General features: G+C 47.4%; 1 protein-coding gene across 5 annotated transcripts in view; it reads right to left on the bottom strand.

Annotated features, from left to right (window-relative positions):
* Positions 1–20,782, bottom strand: part of EIPR1 (EARP complex and GARP complex interacting protein 1) — a 118,563-nt gene that overhangs the window by 71,786 nt on the left and 25,995 nt on the right. Inside the window, exons 1-2 of one of the 5 annotated variants that reach the window (XM_084793607.1) lie at positions 4,860–4,877; positions 4,256–4,339 (exon numbers count right to left, since the gene is read on the bottom strand). The exons of 2 other annotated variants lie outside the window; for them this stretch is intronic. In XM_084793607.1, coding sequence (XP_084649733.1) covers positions 4,256–4,274 — 19 coding nt within the window. In that variant the 5' untranslated portion in view covers positions 4,275–4,339; positions 4,860–4,877. Of the gene's footprint in view, positions 1–4,255; positions 4,340–4,534; positions 4,612–4,859; positions 4,878–20,782 lie in introns of those variants that run through there. 2 more of the 5 variants (XM_084793605.1, XM_084793608.1) reach the window with 2 other exon arrangements.

Below are 20,782 nucleotides of genomic sequence, written 5' to 3' on the forward strand. Positions count from 1 at the left end.
GCTACTCAAGGAGAATCCAGGAAGACCCAGCTGGTGCCCATTAACGCTTCGCAGGGCAGGAACAAGGGGACTTGCAGGGGCCCCACCCTTCCCACTGACAAGAAGGCCATGTGGCTGCCCACTAATGAGCCCAGTGTCCCTCACACCCCAGGCCACATGCAGAGGTATGAAGAAATAATCACCTCCCAGACGAGCCCTGATTATTCTCAACAGCACCTGTTCAACGAAACAACAGAAGTAGCCGGCACACCTACAGCTTGACCAGCCTTCTAGTGCTTTTCATTATTGCAGCTATTTACTGCATTTTACAGGCGTTCCATCCCAATTAGTCTTCCACCAGGTCTACAGTCCTCATTCAAAAGCATACAAAACACACAAGCAGTGCCATTGTGTGCAGACCTGGGAGCCCCATCGCCCCTAACCTGTGCTCCCTACCTTTCTAGAAGAGGTCTACCTTGGCAGAGGCTTATTCTATCCCCATCCCCTGAGGTGCAGTGAGCCAGTCAGAACAGCTAGCCAAGCAACCCACTAACAAGGACTAGCATCTAGCTCTCACACCCCTATAGACTGGCCATGCCGCCCATGAAGCTGCTGGTTCTGTGAGCAGTGTGTTTATGAGTTTGTCTGTGTTTGTGTGTATCCCTGTGTTTATGTGTCTGTATGTATTTCTGTGTATATGTGTCTACACAGATGTGTCTGCATCTGTGTATATGTGTATGCATGCATGAATCTGGGAGTGTGTGGGGGGTGGGTTATTGATGATGGAATCCTGGGCCACAGGCTCTTTACCACTGAACCACACTCCAACCACATTAAGAGAAAAAGACTAGACATAAATAGCCACCAAAGGAGCACTAGTTAGATTACAGAATATCTCACACAACCACAGAGCATGGCCATCTTGGAGCAAGCTGGGCAGCCTGGCCAGCCAGGGATTCTGTAGACCTCAGGCTAACAGAAGGGGCTATGAATACAAAGGCAGGAGGATGCTCTAGCCACAGAAAAGGCCAAACTCTGGAGCCCCAGCCCATGGCACAAGACAAGAGATACCTGATTCCCAACCCTCAAACCCACAGGCACCACAATGAGTATTCTTTAGTTTTAAGAGTGTCAACTTCTGTCTGTGGTATAAATGAGGACCTTTTGCCCAGTGACTAGTTTGCAGTCTCTGAGGGAGTTGAAGACCAGGTAGTTTAGTTTTACAGTGAAGCATAACTGTTTAGAGGTTAAGATGTTTTTAGGATTAGATGGATGTTTTAAGTTAATAATGACAAGATGTGATGGAGATTCGTTTACATTCAGACATTTAGATGTACCAAGATAGGAAAGATGTCTTCTTCAAGGCTGTCAAATACAAATAGCCAAAACACTAAGAATGTAACATTTATATAATTCCTGATTGTGTCATGGTTCTTCTTGCCATAGGTCATCTATTGTATATATGTATAATAATATGAATGTATATGTACAAAAATAAAATAATTTTTTTTAAAAAAGTGTCAACTTCAGGGCTGGAGAGTTGGCTCTAAGGTTAAGAACACCTGTTCTTGCAGAGGACTCAGATTCAATTCCCACCATTCACACAGCGGCTTGCAACCATTTGCAATTCCAGTCCCAGGGGATCTGACATCTTCTGACCTCTAAGGGCACCAAGCAAGCATGTGGTGTATGTGTATAAATGCAGCAAAACACTCATACACTCATACACATATAATAAAATTTAGCCTGGTAATGGTAGTGTACGTCTTTAGTCCCAGCACTCAGGAGACAGAGGCAGGCGGATCTCTGTGAGTTTGAGGCCAGCCTAGTCTACAGAGCTAGTTTTCTAAGATAACCAAGGATATATTTTTTTAAAAAGGAAGGAAAAAAAAAAAAGAATGTCAACTTCATATAAAAGCCAAAGGTTAGCCAGGCAAGGTGGCACACCTGTAATCCCAGCACTCAGGGAGGCAGAAACAGGCAGAATTCTATGTGTTTGAGGCCAACGTAACCTGGTCTACCAAGTAAATCCAGGACAGCCAAGGCTACACAGAGAAGCTCTGTCTTGAAAAGCCAAAAACCAAAAACTAAAACCAAACAAACAAAGCCAAAGATGGTTTTAAATGCCTGCCTTCATCCACACATTTTGTAGATTGTTTTGAGTTTCCACATGCCTCCAGCCATCAGGGTCTACACTTCAGAAAGCTACAGGACACACACCACCAGAGCTGGCTTCCTACCAGGCATAGCCTGGCACATAAAAAACCAGGGAGTGGGAACACTGTATTCAATGCTGTTCTAGTCTGTATCCAGAGGTTGTTTGTTGTTATCTCAGAAGCACCTGGGCATTTTCCTGAGCACACATAAAGGTTCTCTGGAGGGTAGGGCATCTTTTAGTCAGGGGGTCCCAAAGCACCTAAACCAGTGACTGCCAGACACTGTGTGCACATCTTGTAAACTTGTCCTAGAGGCCCCTTGGGGCTGGATGCCTGTGGTAGTTTAAATAAGAACAGCCCCCATAGGCTCATAGAACTCTTTAAAAGAATTAGAAGGACTAGGAGCCATGGCCTTATTGAAGGAAGTGTGTCATTGGGGTGGCCTTTGAGGTTTCAAAAGCCCATGTCAGAGGCCTAGGCTCTCTCTGCAGCATGTTGATAATAGAATAACCCTCTGAAATTCTAAGCAAGCCCCCAATCAAATGCTCTCTTTTATAAGAGTTGCTTTGGGGAAAACAAAATAGATTCTGTGTGTGGACTGGGGGTAGGTGGGGATGAGAACAGGAGGGATCAGATTGGCAGGGAAGGAGAGAGAGAGAGAGAGAGAGAGAGAGAGAGAGAGAGAGAGAGAGAGAGAGAAGAAGAAGAAGAAGAAGAAGAAGAAGAAGAAGAAGAGGAGGAGGAGGAGGAGGAGGAGGAGGAGGAAGAGGAGGAAGAGGAGAAGGAGGGAAGAAGAGATGAGACGATTGGCACTGGGGGACATTTAAAAGGGCAATGTAGTAACCTAGTACAGTGGGAAATTCCTTGGAATCTACAAGAGTGACCCTAGTGAAGTCTCCTAGTAATGTGGGATTTGGAGCCCAGAATAGCCATCTTCTATAACCAGACAAGGCTCCTTAAACTGGTACTGGACCACCAACTCAGGCACAAAACCTTCAAACCTACAATCTTTCCTGCCTGCAAGACACGCTGGGGCACTCAGTGGTGGCACAGAACTGGTGGAAGTGGCCAACTTATGACTGGTCCAACTTGAGGCCCATGTCATAACTCTATCCACACTTGACATTACCTGGATGGCCAGGAACCAGAGGCAGAACAGCCTAGAGAGCCAGGATAGAACCAAACATGTTTGCCAAGGGGAGAAGAAAGTCCATGAAATGATTCCTAATGATATTCTGCTATATTCATAGATCAGTGTCTAGCCAAATTGTCATCAGAGAGATGTAATCCAGCAAGCGATGGGAACACATACAGAGACAAAGCCAAATACTCTCAGAGCCAGGAGAACCCTGTGGAAGAGGAGGAGGAAGGATTTTAGGAGCCAGACGGGGTCAAGGACACCATGAGAACACAGCCCACAGAATCAAGTGCTCATAGAGGTTCACAGAAACTAAAGGGAGAAATAGGGACCCTGTACAAGTCTGAGCTAGGTCCTCTACACAACCTATACCTTCTGGTTGTGTAATTTGATGTTTTTGTGGATTTCCAAACAATGAGTGAGGGCTGTCTCAGACTTTTGCCTGTACTTCCAACTTTTTCCTTCTACTGGGTCACCATGTCCAGCCATGATAGGAGGGCTTGTTTGTTTGTTTGTTTGTTTGTTTGTTTGTTTGTTTTAAAAGGAAATAGAGAAGTTGATCTTGGGGAGAGGGGAGGTGAGGGAAAGGACAGGGAGGAATGAAGGGAGGGTAAACTGCAGTCAGGATGTAATGTATGAGAAAAAATAAAAGTTTAAAAAGAAAAAGAGTTGCCTTGGTCATGGTGTCTCTTCATAGTGATAGAACAGTAGCTAAGCCAGAGCCTGCTCTCCTGTATAGTGTTACAGCATGTCCAGGTCACAGTACAACCCACTAGCAAGGAGCAGGCTGAGGCCACCCTGACTCTGTAACAAGTCCAGTTGCCAGGGTCCACCCCCTCTTCCTCTGGAGCAGGGCTGCAGTGGTGCAGTGGATCTGCACTTGAAGCAGCTCCAGGCTGCAGGAAGGTAGGGTCTCCGGCTAATGAATATATTACTCACACACGGAGACTCGCTGAGAAGGCAGCCTGCCTCAGTGGCGTACCTTGAATGACTGAAGGCATGCTGCAGCCTCCACACACTCCCCACACTGGCTGGCAGGAGCTGGGACAATCTGCTTCCTGCTTTCCTAGAAGAAAAGAAAGGAAAGAGGCCCCATGCCCGGGCCTGTTTGCCACCAGCTCCCCACTCCCTCTCCTCTCCTCTGCATTCTCAGGACTTTGCTCAGTCTCCGCTTTTCTCCCATTTCTGGAAGAGACTCCCCAGCATGTGAGACCTGTGCCCACCCCTCTGGACTGCCAACATGGACCCTCTTCCCACTCACCTTGCCTGTCAGATGTGGATAAGAGATCGGCAGGTGGTGTATGCCACAGAGAGCACCTGAGCCCAAGGTCAGAACAACAGGTGGCAGAGGCAGTCTGTGACCTTGAAATGTCCCTTACGTGGTAGGAAGGATATTTGTTCTCAAACACTGTTAACTAGCCCAGAGGTCCTCTAAAATACAGATTGCTTTTGGACTACAGAGTTGGAAAGCGACTCAACATCAACGCCCCCTCCCCCCCCAAAAAAAACCCACAGGGTCTTTTTTTTAATTAATAGTTCTGTAAGTTAATACACTAAGTAATGGATTTCACTATACATTTTCATACCTACTCTTTTCTTACTGGTCCTCCCCCTGGTTCCTTCTCTGACTCCCTGCTGGATATGGACATGAAACTAGAAAAGAGGCCATGAAAGGAGAAGAAGAAAAAATTTTTTATTATTATTATCCATTTACTTTACGTCCTAATCGTATCTCTTCCTGGCCCCACCATCCCCCCTCTTCCCCATCCCCTATTCTTCAGAAAAGGGGAGCCCCCTACCAACCCGCCCCAACACATCAAGTTACATCAGGAATGAGAGTGTATCCTCCTCTTCCACTGAGACCTGGCAATGTAGCCCGACCAGAGGGAACTGATCAAAAAGCATGCAGCAGAGTCCATGTCAGAGACAGCCCCTGCTCCCCTTACAGGGGACCCACATGAAGGTTAACCTGCCCATTGGCTACATATGTGTAAGGGCCCTACATCCAGCCCATGCAGGGTCAATGGTTGGTGCTTCAGTCTCTATAACCACCCCCCCACCCCCAGGCCCAGGTTAGTTGAGTCTGTTGGTCTTCATATGGAGTTCTTGTTCCTCCAGGCCCATAAGAAATCTTAGGTGAGGGGAGAGAAGGAAATATGTGAAATCAACACTGAATTTGAAGTGCATGCTGGGAAGACTCTCACAGTACCAGGACATTTCATCCCAATTCTCCTGGTCCTTTGAAAGTTACCACAGGGCAGAAAAACAGATGACTGTGGAACACCAAATGTCACTGCTAGAGAGGTCTGTCCCCAAGTCTGCCATGGTGCTTGCAAGATTCCTTTGCTTCACTGTTGGTGTCAGGTAAACAACAGTTACCAAGGAGGCAATAATGTGGGGAAGAAGTACTCCCAATGACAAAGTCAGGCACCAATGTGGTCCTTAAAGAGGCAGAATGAAACTGTTGCTAGGCAACAGCCTGGCTACCCTCTGTTGGGCTCAGGTATCTGCTGTGTGACCTGCCAGCTCACGTCAGAAGGTGGCACCAACCTTACTTGGGCCCAAATGTGCAGATCACAGATGGGATGACCTTCTACTGTCTGAGAGAAAAGGCTTTTCTGAGACTACAGCAGACACTGTGACACAGGGAAGCACATGTCAGCTTCAAATACTAACCTCAGAAAATAGACATTTCACACAAAAGCTGCAATGGGAGATGCGCACATAAGGTTGGAGGGATATTATTTTACGTGTGATTAAGTCACCTTCACGTTGGTTCTTGCACACTCCCAGCACAGCCTATCCAGTGGCCTTCGTGAACCTCTCCACAACAGGCTGTGTGAATGCACACCAGTTAGTGACCTCTGCTCTAGAGCACCAGAAGTTTCCTCCAAGCGCCTGCTCATCATTTCCTCATGTGAATGGCATACCACTTTCCCAGGCTGTGATATCTGAGCTCTGTGGAATGTTCTAGGGACTAACTTGTCCCTGTGCCCTCTACCAGCAAAAGTACTCCATCCCTCCCTGACTCTGGCTTCGGGGAGCCCTGTTTTCAAGGTAACAGGCAAAGCTCTGCTGCTCTGTCATCCACCTCAGTCACTCGGCTGTCTTTTTATCACCTTCAGATGCCAGTCTCATAATGTCCTTCCTCTTTGTCTTGACAACAGGGATAATATGACCCAAAGGCTGGGAGTGGGGGATTATACTTTCAGTGACCCTGACAACAGGGGTGCAGAATGGCAGGGCACGGGAGGGGCAAGCAGCAGGTCCAGAAGTCTCATTACTCAGTCACTCAACTCCATCGTTCAGACCCTGGAAGCCTCCTGTGACAGGCTCTCTGGGTGCCCCGTTTCTCTGTCCTCAGTTTCCTCCTCAGCTTGTAAGCAGTGGCACAGTCTTCAGCTGTGCTCCTCTCCATTGGCACTAGGTTGAATTTCATGGCTCTTCGCTACACCAGGCATACTCTTCAGCTGCCCGGCTGGGCTCATATAGCTTTGCGTGTACCAAGAGGTGTCATATGTAAGCCCCACCTTCCATCCCCAGGCCCCCCAACTAGTAAATATGGCTCACTCAGCACACGTGATCTTGACCCTCAAGTCCTTTTACACCAGACACCAGACATCCCATCAACTGTACCCCTCTCGTTTCCTCCATGGCCACCACCCTAGATCAAGCCTCTATCTCTGCTCCCAGGCAATCACAACGTCCCTGCTTACTCTGCTCAGCCTAGGATATCATGGGCCCCAGAATATACAGTATAGTTCATCATTTGTTTGGTACAGCAAGGCCCTGCCTATTGTCGCTACCTGCATGGAGGGGGAAAACATGCTACTGGTCCTCGCACCAATGCAGCTCCATGACTGAGGACCCTTGCCAGCTCAGGGCCTCATCCGCAGGGTTAGAACCCTCGAACTCCCAGAAAATCTTCAGGAGACAGTGAATGCATGATGCAAACATAAATGATATGCACAAAAGGATTGAAGAGATGCAAAGTATTTTAGAAACAGAAGATCATAAAATTGATGGTTTCTTTGTAAAGAGTAGATTATTTCATCCCTAGACTTTGATGGTAGAATGGGTGGGGAAGGTTGGAATTGGGGCTGTTGAGTAATCCCAGGTACCCAAGCTATATTGACAGCAAGGTGGTCTTCAAGACCTTTTCCTAGAGGTCATTATGTCTGTTTCCAACAGCTCTTACCCATGATCATCTGGACTGGGCACACTGTGTAGGTCTCTAAGGAGTGGTAGAGCACATGTGGCTGACTTCAGAAAAGTACAGTCAGTGCTCTCCAACACGCAGTTTCTCAAATTATGGGTCACAATCCCCATCTGAGGTCATGCAACAGAATCTGGGGTAAAGAAAAACCTTAGCAACAGTGGAAGGCTCTGAATGCACAGCACAAATTACATCAAAGTCAGATGCGTCCTGAATCTACAGAGTCTGCCAGTACTCATCCATGCTACACTGAGCAGGTTTACCACGGCCTCAGTTTGGAGCAAAATTACCAAAGAAAGGTGCCTGAAACACAGCAGCCCAGTCACAGCTGCAGCTCATGTTCTCCACATGCAAAGCCTCTGTTCTTCAGAAGCAGAATGGTTTAGTTACAGGGAGCGGGGCCTTTCGGTACTTTCCTACTGCCATTCTTCAGCATGCATGGATTAAAGTGCATTACAATGTTTGGTTAAAGAAAAAAACATGTTTGAGTTGCTGATTTGAGTTTTGTGATGAAAAAAAAAAAAAGAAAACAATTCAGTGAATTTTGGCTTAATATTAGGATAAACGCTCCAACAATTTCTGAAATAAGCCCAAACACACATCTACCATTTTGAACTATATACTTGAAGGAGAGATAAACCTGTTTGTTAGGATCCCAAGTGCAGGATTGGAATGGTCTCGTGAGAGAACAGGTGAGGTTAATCCACTAGAAGAGCAACCACCTTGTGCAGCTTAATTGTTGCCAGCTGAAAAGATCCCATGAACAGAGTCTGGGAGGAGATACATAAATGAGCCCAGAACTGGAGGCGGGGCTTTTTGGAAACTTGGGATAGTTTTGGCTGTTCATCACTGCACTTCGAGATGCTCCTAGAGAGAACCACTTGGGGGAAGGCTTCGGGGCTCCGGCTCCTGCTGAGGTTCTGGGTTCTGGTTACTCTAGGTTCCAGCAGAAGAAATTCTGCAGATTGCGCCAGGAGAATTGTTCCTCCGAACTGATATCCTTACGGTTTTGTTATTGCGTCCATTAATCCTCATTTCCTATTGTTTTGGTTAGTTGGGTTATAAGTGATGTATGCTCGATCACTAAGTTGTTAATAAAATATGTTGGTTAAGAAAATTGAGCATACATATACAAAGTGGAGTTTAAAATGGGGCAGGAAAATAGAAAAGGAGAATCTGGTGAGATGGATCAGTGATCAGGAGTAAATAGTGCTCTTGAAGAGGACCCAAGTTCAATGCCCAGCACCCATATCAGTAGACTCATAATTGCCTATAACTCCAGCTCCAGGGAATTGGACATCTCTGGCCTCCACCCACATGCAGGCGCGCACACACACACACACACACACGCGCGCGCGCGCATTTAAAAATCTAAAAAAGGAAAACAGAAAAGGAGGAGGAAATTGCAGGGATTGGCCTGTGAAAGGCAGAGCCTCGAAGCCCTACTTTCACTTTGCTCACTAAGGAAGCAAGCTCTAAAGGCCAAATTATACAATCTTGGGAGAGGCAGGCAACTATGTGAATGAAAGACTTCCCTTCACACCTTCCCTCCCTTCCTGCCTTCTTGAAAGCAGATCACAGGGGAGACATGGAACACGCCCAGGCCCCTTTGCACCTCTTAATAAAGTCTTCCTTTCAGGTAGCTCCAATGTGTCTGTGCAACTCCCTGAAAAGAGGCCCAGAAACCTGATCCCTCCAGCACCTGCCCTCCAGACTCACGCCCTTGCCTGCGACAGCACTGCTCAGCACAAAGCCAGAGTATCCATCAACTGGGACTAACAGAAGATGCTCCACATCCTGCAGTGTTAAATATGCAGCTGTTGTAATGCTACAGCAGTAGGGAGGTGACCTTGTACACTTGAGTGCTGATGTGGCCAAGCCCAAGGACCTGGTGACTGTAAAAGCTACTTAAGAAGGAAAAAGGAAATACTGCCAGCAGAGGTCGTGGTACAATGGCAGGACTAGTGCAGCCTCCTGTGATGCTCTGTGCACTGGCCTCCTACCACTCTCCCTTTTCTGCTAAGGATTTTTATGGGGGGAGGGGAATATGGAGGGGGTAATTGGGTCTTTCTTTATAGCCCTGGCTGACTTGAAACTTGTTATATAGATCCAGGCTGGCCTTGACTCACAAAAAAATCTGTCTGCCTGATTTTCTGTTAAGTACTTTAATTCTGGTATAGAAAAATAAAGTTTTTGGCTTGGAAAAATAAAATACAGCCAAGATGAATTCTTTATAAAAATAAACACATGCATTAATGTGCAAATGTAATCTTTACTATATGGTAAAGCAGTATGTATACCAAAAAACTGTTTACAAATAAAGTTTTAATTTAATACCAGCAAATACTTGACTTGTAAGTTTGTCTTAAATACATGTACCCAGGCTCTTGTGAAAATGTCGTGAGTGGGAAGTTTGAGGAGTCCTGGTCTAACCCACCAGACCCTCTGCCATCGAGGTCCATGTACTCAGGGGTAACAGGTGCTCCTACAGCTGCGCAGGAGCCAGCCTATCTGCATGAGCCATGGACCAGGGATGAGCAGGGTAACTTCTGCTCACACTTCTGAGAGGTCTTTCATCAAGGGCAGTGACGAGGACATGTGCTGGACACTCAAAAGCCAATGCCCATCTGATGAACAAAGCTCATACATCAGCTGCCAGCACCAACAGTAGAGACAATGCAGGATGGGGTGAGAGCTCAGAGCAGAGCCACGGCCCCACCCAGCATCACTGCATCCATTTAGAAAGCTCAGGTTTTTGTAATTAGGATCCATGCCAGTGCAAAATGGGATGCTGTACTTGTGACTAGTACACAGTTCATTACATACCTGAATGCCTCTGTGTACCAGTGGGCTGGGCACAGAATATCTATAGCTCCTGTGCTGTCTCTTTCAAAAGTCATCTAGGATGTACTAGGAGCTGAATGCATTATGATGTAGGTCAAACCACATTGTAAATGTGATGACATATGGTTTAAAAATCCTTTGTCTAAATGTAATGCATGGCTCCTAAGATGATTTTAAAATTAAATCTAAATGTTTAAGACAGAAAGGGGAACATTTTGCCCCCCTCCCAAAAACCCAAAATGTTCATCTACACATCTTTAGCAAAAACATACTTAATCCATACATGGAGTGACACAATGAGTGTGTGAATGAGGATGGTCCCAGGATCCTGCCTGCGTGCTTCCTGTAATCTGTACAACAGATCTGTAGATTCTGATCCTTCTAGAACAGGAGTTATCATCATTCAAAGACACCACTGGTTACCAAATACAGGGTAAACCAGACAAAGCCACATGCCCTCAGACAACATCAGACAGTACTTTCCTGGTGGCCCAGAGCTGGATGTGGGCTGCACTTGAGCACTGAAGCCCATATTGTCCTGCCCCTACTCCTGACTTGAAAAGGATGTCTTACATCATGATTTGTCCCTTCCATCTCCATGCTAGCAACACTGGGAGGGCTACTCTGCCAACATGTAGGTCTACCTGGGAAGTAAGTATTCTGATCAAGATGAAACCAGCACACAGGACCCCTGTGCCTGAGACCAGACCAGCAAGCAGATGGTCAGGTGCACATGTCTGCTAATGGTTCATTATCTTTAACATACATAGTAGACATAAGCATCTTAAGCCTTCTGAATCTACTTCTTTTACTGCATTGGCCAAGCTATAGGGGATAGCAGTCTAATCCTGGTTCATTTCCTTCTGCTTCCTGTTCTTTCTGTATAATGATCCTAAGCCTAGAGAGGCTAAGAAATGTCTGCCAGGGTACTGAGCCTCAGATTAGAACTGTCATCAAATCCAGGGGTGTCTAACACTTTACTTTCTCTGCCTCTTTCAGGCCTGTGATGAACTGGAAACAGCCAAGCAAGAGCCCTCAGTGCCTCTGCTACAGCACAAAGGAGAATGAAACAATGCCAGTATCATACAGGATTCGAGTACTCCTGAGAATCTAAACATTTAACACAGAAAGGGGAATATTTTGCACACACCCCCAAAAAGAACACCTAAATAGACATCACATTAATGACTTGATCTAGACGCCAAAATTATTAGTTGGAATAAAACGAGCTGATTTTCCACATTGAATAAGACAAGCCGTTTTAAACCAGTCATACTCAATGTCCCGCTGAAGCGCCCACTTCCAGGCTCTCAGGAGCCACACTCTTCCACGGTACACCTCGGCCCTTCCCTGTAGGCCCTTTGTTTCTCTTCACTCCACCACAGTGCCTCCCTTGAGGAATCGCCATACCCCAACACTGTGGACTGACGACATGATGTGCCAAGGGCCCAGCAACATCTTTGCTCCACCACAGCCTTCCAGGTGTTCCTCCACACTCCCAGGACCTGATGATGGTCCAGAAGGAAAGAGGACGGAGAATCCTTGTCCCGAGCATGGCTCTGTGTGGACTTGAGAAGTACTGGTGAAGGTCAGCACTGAACGGGGCACACTGGGTAGAAAAGGTTCTATGCAGATTATAAATGCCCAGTGGACAGCCAGGCTCCTATCACATACTAACATCAGAGACCAGCTTGGACTGGAACCACTGCTTCACAGCCTGAGAGTCGGCCACAACTGCCATGTGGCCTTGTGTGCATCCCAACCTGTATCTTCTACTCTGTGCCTGCCCATGCCTGAGGCATTCATATTCTCATTCTCTCTCTCTCTCCCTCCCCCACCCCTCTCTCTCTTATTTATTTATTTATTTATTTATTTATTCATTCATTCATTCATTCATTCATTCATTATTTTTGGTTGTTTTTCGAGACAGGATTTCTCTGTGTAGCCATGGCTGTCCTGGACATGCTTTGTCGACCAGGCTGGCCTCAGATTCACAGAGAGCTGCCTGCAAGTGCTGGGATTAAAGGAATGCACCACCATGCCCCGCTAGTGACTCTGTTAACACGCTGCAGGTGAAGACTTAGCTCTTAGATATCAGCTACAGATGGAGTCAGGCTTCTCAACCACACCCAGGTAGCCTGAGACAGCACTGTTGACACCACACACTCACTATGAGACAGTACAGCCGAGCTCAGTCAACAGGAGGTGTCTGGGAAACCTCAGTGCCCGGCCCCCAACAATGAGTGAAGGGTGCAGTCCCTTCTGTGTCTGAGGCTTCATGATGAGGTAGGTCTGGAATACTCAGGGCCTGCTACACTACTTGGGGAATACAGGCTCGCTCTCCCACTTGTCCATGGCACAGAAGACACTTCTCAGTGTGGCTAGCAGCAACTATTTATCCACTGTAGCCGTGCCTCAGCTCTGTCACTGCAGCAAAAGTACCCACAGATAATGTGCAAATGAGCCTTCACCCACCTCTCCCCTCACCCAGAGCACAGGCACTTCAGTGCCAACTCTACCACAGCATGGATCGCAACATCCTGTGACCAGGTGCTGTCCATGCTGACTGCACCTTTAGCTCATAACAGCCCTGAGATCAAGTCAGCTTTGGTTTGATGGCAAACCACATTGCTGGCTTTAACCCATAGGCAACTAAGACCTCATTGGTGTGCATGCTAAATTTCAGAAATGGTTCCTCCCCACCACCACCACCCTCTCTCTCTCTCTGTCTCTCGGATATGTATACAGTACTACTTCTTAAGTTTGGCCAAATCATGAAAGACATGCACCCTGGCATTTTAGATACAATCTTACCAATCCCGAAGGGATCACCCCAACCTAGCAGTATCCCATCCTGACAGCACAGGTAGGGGAGTGGTCTAGGCCATAAAGACAGAAAGCTGTTCTAGGCTCAGCACCACCACCTATCTGAGCCAGGCAATCTGGGCCAACTATCCAAGCGCTCAGAGCCCAGGGTGACAAGCCCAATGAACAGGTCAGGCCACTCAATTTCCAACACACTCTTCAACAACAATTCTAGGCCACACAATACTCAGTGAGCCAGGCAGCAGGGACAGGGTACTGCAGTGCAGTGACGGATCTGGCAGATCAGTGAACCATAAGAAGCAGCCACCCATCACAGGTCACAAGCACTCAGATCTCGGCAGCTTCTGCAGTTCAATCTTGGGAAACCTCAACCAAGGCTTTCTTACCTCTCAATTTTCCCATAAGCAAAATGGATATCCTGGGCTACTATAGTCTTTTTAAGACATCAACGGTCTCCTAAAGACAGCTTTTCCCCCAGCAGTGCATTTCCTACTGCACCCAGGCAGTGTAGGTGTGTGGCCAACCTCAGGACTCGCCACCCCCTGCCGCCCCCTGCACTGGTGTACGCTCACTCACTCTCAGAGGCATAGTCATAACTGGTTCCTAAAGGAGCCTCATGTGACTCCACATGACCCTGAGGCCTTGCATGTCCCTGTTCCCATCCCAGAACCTTTCACATTCCACTTTCTAACTAGCCCCTAGGGACCACCCTGGATGGGCTCATCCTAATTCTTTCTTGCCACTACCAATTTCCTTTAAAAAAAAAAAAACAAAAACAAAAACAAATGGAAGCTGCCATTGAGAAGAGGCCGTTTCCAAGAAAAAAAGTGGAGGCCTGCTATCACTTGGGAGGCTAGGTTCACTGAGTCTACTTAGGATAGTCCAGGGAGCCCTGGAGTTTCCATGAGATAGGATATACCACAGCAGACATCCAGCACTTTCCCCATCCTCCTCTCATTAACAAGCACAGAGCTTCATCCGTGGGCAAACCATGGAATCTGTGTGAATGCTGGGACTTCCCAAACCAAGCTGCTAACCCCGAGAACCTTTCCCCCTTCCCAGGCTATCAGGCTGACCAGCAACTGAAGGGTAATAACTGGGAACTGACAAGGGGGCAGGACTATCACCTGGTTAATAGACCAGCGTTGTCTTAGGATTATGTTCAGAAAATACTCCTGGTCTTGCAACGCTGGTCTAACAGGTCAAAGTTCTTCCTCCCAATTCAGACTTAGTCAGTCTGTGAGCTCAGGTGACAAACTAAGAGGTGTGGTGTAGACACAGTTACGCTGTCAAGGGACGGAGGATAATCTTGCATATCTTCCGATGCTTGACTCCACCGTTTACACTACCCTGGGCCTCAGCTGTGGCAGGTGTTCTCATTAGAACACAAGGGAATAAGAACAAATGGGTCAAGAGGCCAGGAGGTGGGACCGCACATTAATTAGAACGTGACAGGACCACAGGAAGGCTTGGGGAGAGGGAGCTGCCAGATGCACTGAGGCAGAATGTAGCAGACTTTTTAATGGGGCTCCTGAGCCTGCACACACTGCAGCAAAATCTCCAGAGTGTAATGAACTCGAGACACTGTGTACAGAACACTCCCTCGGTGGCCTGAGGTTTCCAAGCCATTTGAAAGCCTCTCGGTACACAGCAAGAGAAACAATGTTCTGAACTCATAGCTCAAGTGTGGCAAGGGTATCACAAGCTCTGGTGATTCTCCAGTGCTGGCAGAGCACAGACAAGACCACCCTAAAGCAGAGAGAAAACTGACCTTAAAAGCAGAGAATGTTTTCCAAGTCAGTCACACCGTGAGCATCACATGCTACACAGGCTAACCTATAGGCTCCACAGCTTCAAGCTGCTGCTCTAAACTCAACATCCGCTTCACCACACCATCCACCTTCCTACTGGCACCAGCCTTCTTTTCATGTTTCCACTCTACTTACCAGCAACCTGGAAACAAATTGTCCTCATCGTGATGACCACTTGCGGATTTCCAGATCTTGGCTCCGAGTCACCCTTCAACCCTCTCTGAGTACCCATCCTGGCTGATCCTTCCCACAACTTTCCAGTGACACCATGCCCCTGCACCACACCCCCTGCACCAAGGTCACTCTGCTGAATAGCTGTCTGCTGCCTGCCTTCCTCACACGATTCCAGGAGAGGCCAGGACTTCACAGTGGCTGGCCTACGGATGTTCCAGTGTGGTAGTACCCATGGCACAGCAAAAGGGAAATAGGAGGGCAGACTGAACAGCCCCGGGCAAGGCAGAAGAAGGGAGGCCCTAGGGGGGCCTCAGCAAGAGACTTAGGCCCTATGACCCAGGTCCTTGCCCTGTGAAGTGCCATGAACAGAGTCTCTGTAAGTCTGGCTTCTGTCAGTCTCACTACAATTTTATAGAAGGCCCCTTTGGGATCTTACAAAGCTTGGTATTGAATGTGGGTATTTTGTTTGTTTGTGTGTTTTCAGCCACAATCCATAAAATATGAGCCCAAGAACTCTGGAGCTCTGTGGACAGAGGTGATGGAGGGAAGGGCCTGGGAATAGGTTACAGAGGGATGATGGAGGGAGTGGTCCTCACAGGCTAGAGCCTTGAGTCTGCATGGCGCCACCCACTGTAAATGAGCTGAGGCTAAGGGAGGGCCTACACTTTGCCCAAGGTAGAGAGAGCCAACAGGCCAGAGTAAAACTCATACTTAGCAGCCTCTCTCACCAACTGATGTGCACCAAGGACTTGGGCTTGATTACACTGATCTAACCTGAATCTTGTTATATGGCTTGACTAGCAACCCTTCAGGTAGGTGCCATGGGGCCAAGCTAGGGCCTTGGAGGGAAATGGGTCAAAAATGTGCTCCTGGTGGGGTAGGGAGATGAGGAAAGGGCAGGCCTGGTTAGCGTGCATAACCTTAGGTTCTCAATTATCATGTGCCACAGCAAGAGCTTGAGTGGCCCCTATCCACAGCTCCAAGAAGGGCATCCTGCCTATCCCTGGTGCACACAACCCCCTCCCCACCAGCCCAGGAGGCTCCAGAAGGAGCACTGGGCAGTAAGTATTTCCTCTGCACTGTGTGCTGTCAGCTCCCATAATTCTCATTTCCTGAGGATGCAGTGCTGACATGATCTACGCTCTTCCTGACATTTCACCTTCCTCTGCTGAAAAATTCATGCTGGTCCTCATGTGGGATGCTCTTGCCCAAGCATAAGGCGGAAGATGGATGCTGGCCACCGTCACTAGTATCTGCTGCCTTGCTGCCCTTCTGCAGCCATGGATGGAGTTCAGCAAGCCACCATTTACAGACTTTAGAGCTTATAATTTACCTACCATCTGCCACGGCTCACTGAATAGCTGTTAATTTTAAAGACATAAGCCATCTTTTGGTCTTCCTGAAGCCCAGCTGTTGAGATCCCCAGCTTCACAGTATGTTTCTGCCACTTTGTCGGCTGAAGACATGGGTCCACAACAACAGGCCTAAGGAGGAGGGCTAGGCAACCTCAGCTTCAGGCTGGGAACTTGCCTTGGCTGTCTTATGCCCACTACTATTTCTCTTCTTGAACCTTTCCCGTCCCTCACCTGTCCCCTGGAAACAAGCCTGATCCCAAAGGCACTCTGGCTTCTGATGAGGTCTCTGTGATGGCCTCCAACAGCCATATTGCCTGCCCTGGGTCATGTTATCATGCCCAGTCTCACTGTGAAGACCTCTAACCCTGCATTGCCTATCCTAGCTCCCTTCACAGTACCCAGCCTTACGATGCCCTGGATGCCCAGCCTGAGAAACTCACCAAATTTCCAGTCAACCTCCTTCTACCCATAGGACCAGCAGCTAAGTCTGTCACTTACTCACAACTTCTCTGGCAAGTTGCCCAGCCACGTCCACAAAGCACTTCCAGCTGTATGACATAAAGCCATATAGGCAGATATCTATAGGTAGAGGTAGGTACCATCATTATTCTCATCATCCCCACATCCTCATTGCACCATCACCTCCCAGCATCCTTACCACTATCGCTGCCATCATCACCACAACCGTCATCCCTACCAACACCATTGCTCCCACCATCACTGGCATCCAAACCACCACCACCATCCTCACATTATCACCACCATCATCACCACTATGACTCTACCCAATCCTCACCACCTCAACCACTCATAACGACCATTTGCATACCACATTCGTATGTCTGCATACCACAGTAACACAGGGCACAGAGCAATTCACCATCACAGGCACCTCACAGCAGAACAACCTCCTCACCCTCCTCTACCTGTTGCTTTCTTTAAAAGGACTGCAGGACACAGCTGGCTTCCATACACACTTACTTTACATGCTTCAAACTAAAATCACTATTCAGCCAGGCACAATAGGAACTCACAGATGACCATTATACCTGAATTTTCAGAATCAGAAACAAAGTCATGAGTGAAATATATGATTCAGGCAATAATGTACTCTGGAAACAAAAGTGGTCCCATAAGATGATAATAGAACCGAAGAGTTCCTGCCACCTAGTGACACCATCGCCACCATAACAGCACAATGAAATGCATCACACATTTGCAGTGCCGCTGGTTTAGTAATGAAGCACATGAACTCACATATAGTACAGAGCACTGGATAACCATCAATTATAGCATTGGATTCTGTACTTACTCTACTAGAATTTCTTCTGTTATTTTTTAGTGGGCTCCTTTTTTGTTTTAAAGTTTAGAGCCTACTTTAGAACTGTGTTGTTTGGTTGGTTGGTCAGTTGTTTTTATCCACCTATAATCCCAGCATTCAGAAAGCCAAGGCAAGATAATCCTGAGTTTGAAACCAGCCTGTGAGTTCTGTTCCAGGTTACCCTGTACTACCTAAGGAGACTCTGTGTCAAAACAACAAAAACAAATGAACAAAAACCCAAAATCAGCATGCAGTATTCACCAGCAACAGACTCTCTTTGCATTATGGTATCTCTCTTTGCATTAGGATTGATAACCCTGAGCACCAGACTGTGAACACAAGCTCTGTGTCCTTTGCGCAGAGGGACAGCCCAAGCAACATGTTTCTCCGAACATATGCCATCTCTTGAAATATCTGATGTTCTGGATTGAATCTTCTACTCGTGGCCTAGGTACACATGGCTCAAGAACAGAGACATCCCTTCCTCAAGCTAACTGTCTTTCATTTCAAGCTTTTCTGTCTTAATTGGGGTTTCCTTTTCACAAAGTCCTTTGATTATTGTTGTCTCCCTTAAAAGGTGTTACAGAAATAACTTCAGGCCAAAGACCACAGAGCTGGCTACACAGCAGATCCCGGCTGCTCAGTCAGCCTCCTTCACTTTGGAATCCACTTAATCAAGGATCCAGCTCTTCTGGTCACAACGCCCTGCCATAGCCAAGATAGCCCCAACAGTGAGCAGCTCAAAATGCCCCCAGCAAAGCATAATATGGCCTACAGGACATCACTTCTAATCAGAAACACAAAGCAGAAAGTGTGCAAGCTGGGGCGCCCATGTGTACTCTGCTTGGGGTGTGGCTCATGGAACACCAGGAAAGTGGTAACAGGCAGGTTTGCCTCACAGCTGGTATGGGAACCTAATGGTAACAGAAGGCCCTTCCCAAACTTCCCCATAAATAAACTAATAAAAAAGACATCATGGCTGTTAAAGATGTGCATATGTTAAAGCCCCAAGTCCCAGGTGACCATGTACGAAGACAGGCTTCTAGGAAAGAATTAAGGTTAAAGGAGCCCACAAGGGTAGGGATGTGACCTGACATGGCTGGTGTCCTTATAAAAGACAGGCACAACAGCATACAGAGGCAAGGCCACTGAGCACACAAAAAGCACAGAGAGAGGCCTTGGGAGACACACACGTCTAGGCCTTCCTTTTGCACTTCCAGTCTATAGATCCCTCAAGGACTAAGCATCTGTTGTTTAAACCTCTCCAGTGGGGAGTTGCCATCCAGGACAGTGGACTTTTGAGAAAGGATAAAAGACACTTGGGGCAAGGAATCACGCAAGGCCACCTTCCTAATGCAGAGTCCAGGCCTTGGAAAGCCTGGGACATTGCATGTTCCTTCTCACAGAACTGCAGATGCTTCGGGAGAGGTGAGGGCCAAGGACAGAGAACAAACACTAGGCCGTGGGCAAGCACAGCAAATGACCCATCTGGAGCGGAGGGCGGGAACCGGCACAGTGTTTTTTACGGTCTTACTGGAAAAATTAATTCAGATTGGGTTTTGTCAAAGCACCCCCATGGGCTGAGACCAGGAGGAAGGACTATAAACAAAGCACACTGATAAATGGCAGAACACTGAGCTTTGAGGGGCGTCCGGGGTGCTCAGGGACCAGGCCTTATTTAACATCTTCATTAGTGATCTGGAAGGAGCAGTAAACAGCACATTAATTACACATCCAGATGATTCTGAATTTGGAGGTGCTGCAGAAAGTCAATGAGGACAGAGAAATGACGCAAATGGGACCCACAGGCCTTTGCAAGGATCGCAGGCACTATCCAGGGCTCAGCCCACATAAAAGAGGCTGATGGGAACACGTCTGTGCTCTGAGTCAACAGCCATTGCCCAAGTCTGGCAGGCACAAGTCAAGTCCTCCCTACCCACAGCTACGCAGTAATAAACAGCAGCAGTTAAGCAAATGCTAGCAGGCCAAAGTCTCCCTGCCTGTTAGTGGAACAATTCAGGTCTCACGCCATAGCTAAGATTACCCCAAGCTTGTGATCCACACTCAGGAAGCCCACCCATCAGCAAGAATAGCTGGGTTCACTGTGATGCATGGATGCCAAGGTGGACACCCAGAAAGACAGGAATTAGGACTCCCGGGGCTTAATCAGCAAAACAATACTTGAGTCCCTAGAACTTCGACTCATAATAAAGATATAAAGGAGACACATGTTTAAGGCCTTTGAACTCATGACCTCCAAAATCCAATATGTAAAAAGTACTACAAACACAACACGAAGCGACAGTTACAGCTCAGTCCTATAGGACAAACACTTGTAAGAAACACAGTGTGCATCACAGAAGCAACATCCTTGAGGTCTGTCAGAGGCCTGTGACATTGTGACAAATGCTGTTCTCCTGGAACAACAAATCCAGAAGGGCCAAAATCCCAAAAATAGAATCTGGAGAAAATTATAAAATCACTTTTTAGAAGACATTTACTTATGTGTTCAAAGGATTTATTTAAATGAAAATGACAACACGCAGAGCACAACATCAGCCATGCTGTAGTAACAAAGTCATATATTTGTGCAAAGCATAAGCTCTCCAGGATAACAGCCGTGACCCAGTGAAATAGAACACTCCTAAAGAAAAGGCACAAAGGTAAAAGCTGGTCACTATGCACACAGCTGTGCAACAACAGTCACCATGAAAGAAAGCCAAGGCAAACAGGCTGCATCCTCAGAGGAGGCAGACCAGCTAGCTGAATGCAGCCAGTCACCTCTCACAAATGCAAATGTTCAGCACTCTTCACAAAGTGCTGTGCACACAGAGCAATGAGTCAGACTGTCAAGAAACCGTAAAGCAAATGAGAACTGTCTTGAGGTCTTTACACCACCTGCACCTCCAACAGGGCAAGGATATGATGACAGGGGCCTAGTGTGTGACCTGGAAACAAGGCA

The sequence above is a fragment of the Acomys minous genome (genome assembly GCF_964271855.1).
Source record: "Acomys minous genome assembly, chromosome: 8".
Taxonomy (NCBI): Eukaryota; Metazoa; Chordata; class Mammalia; order Rodentia; family Muridae; genus Acomys; species Acomys minous.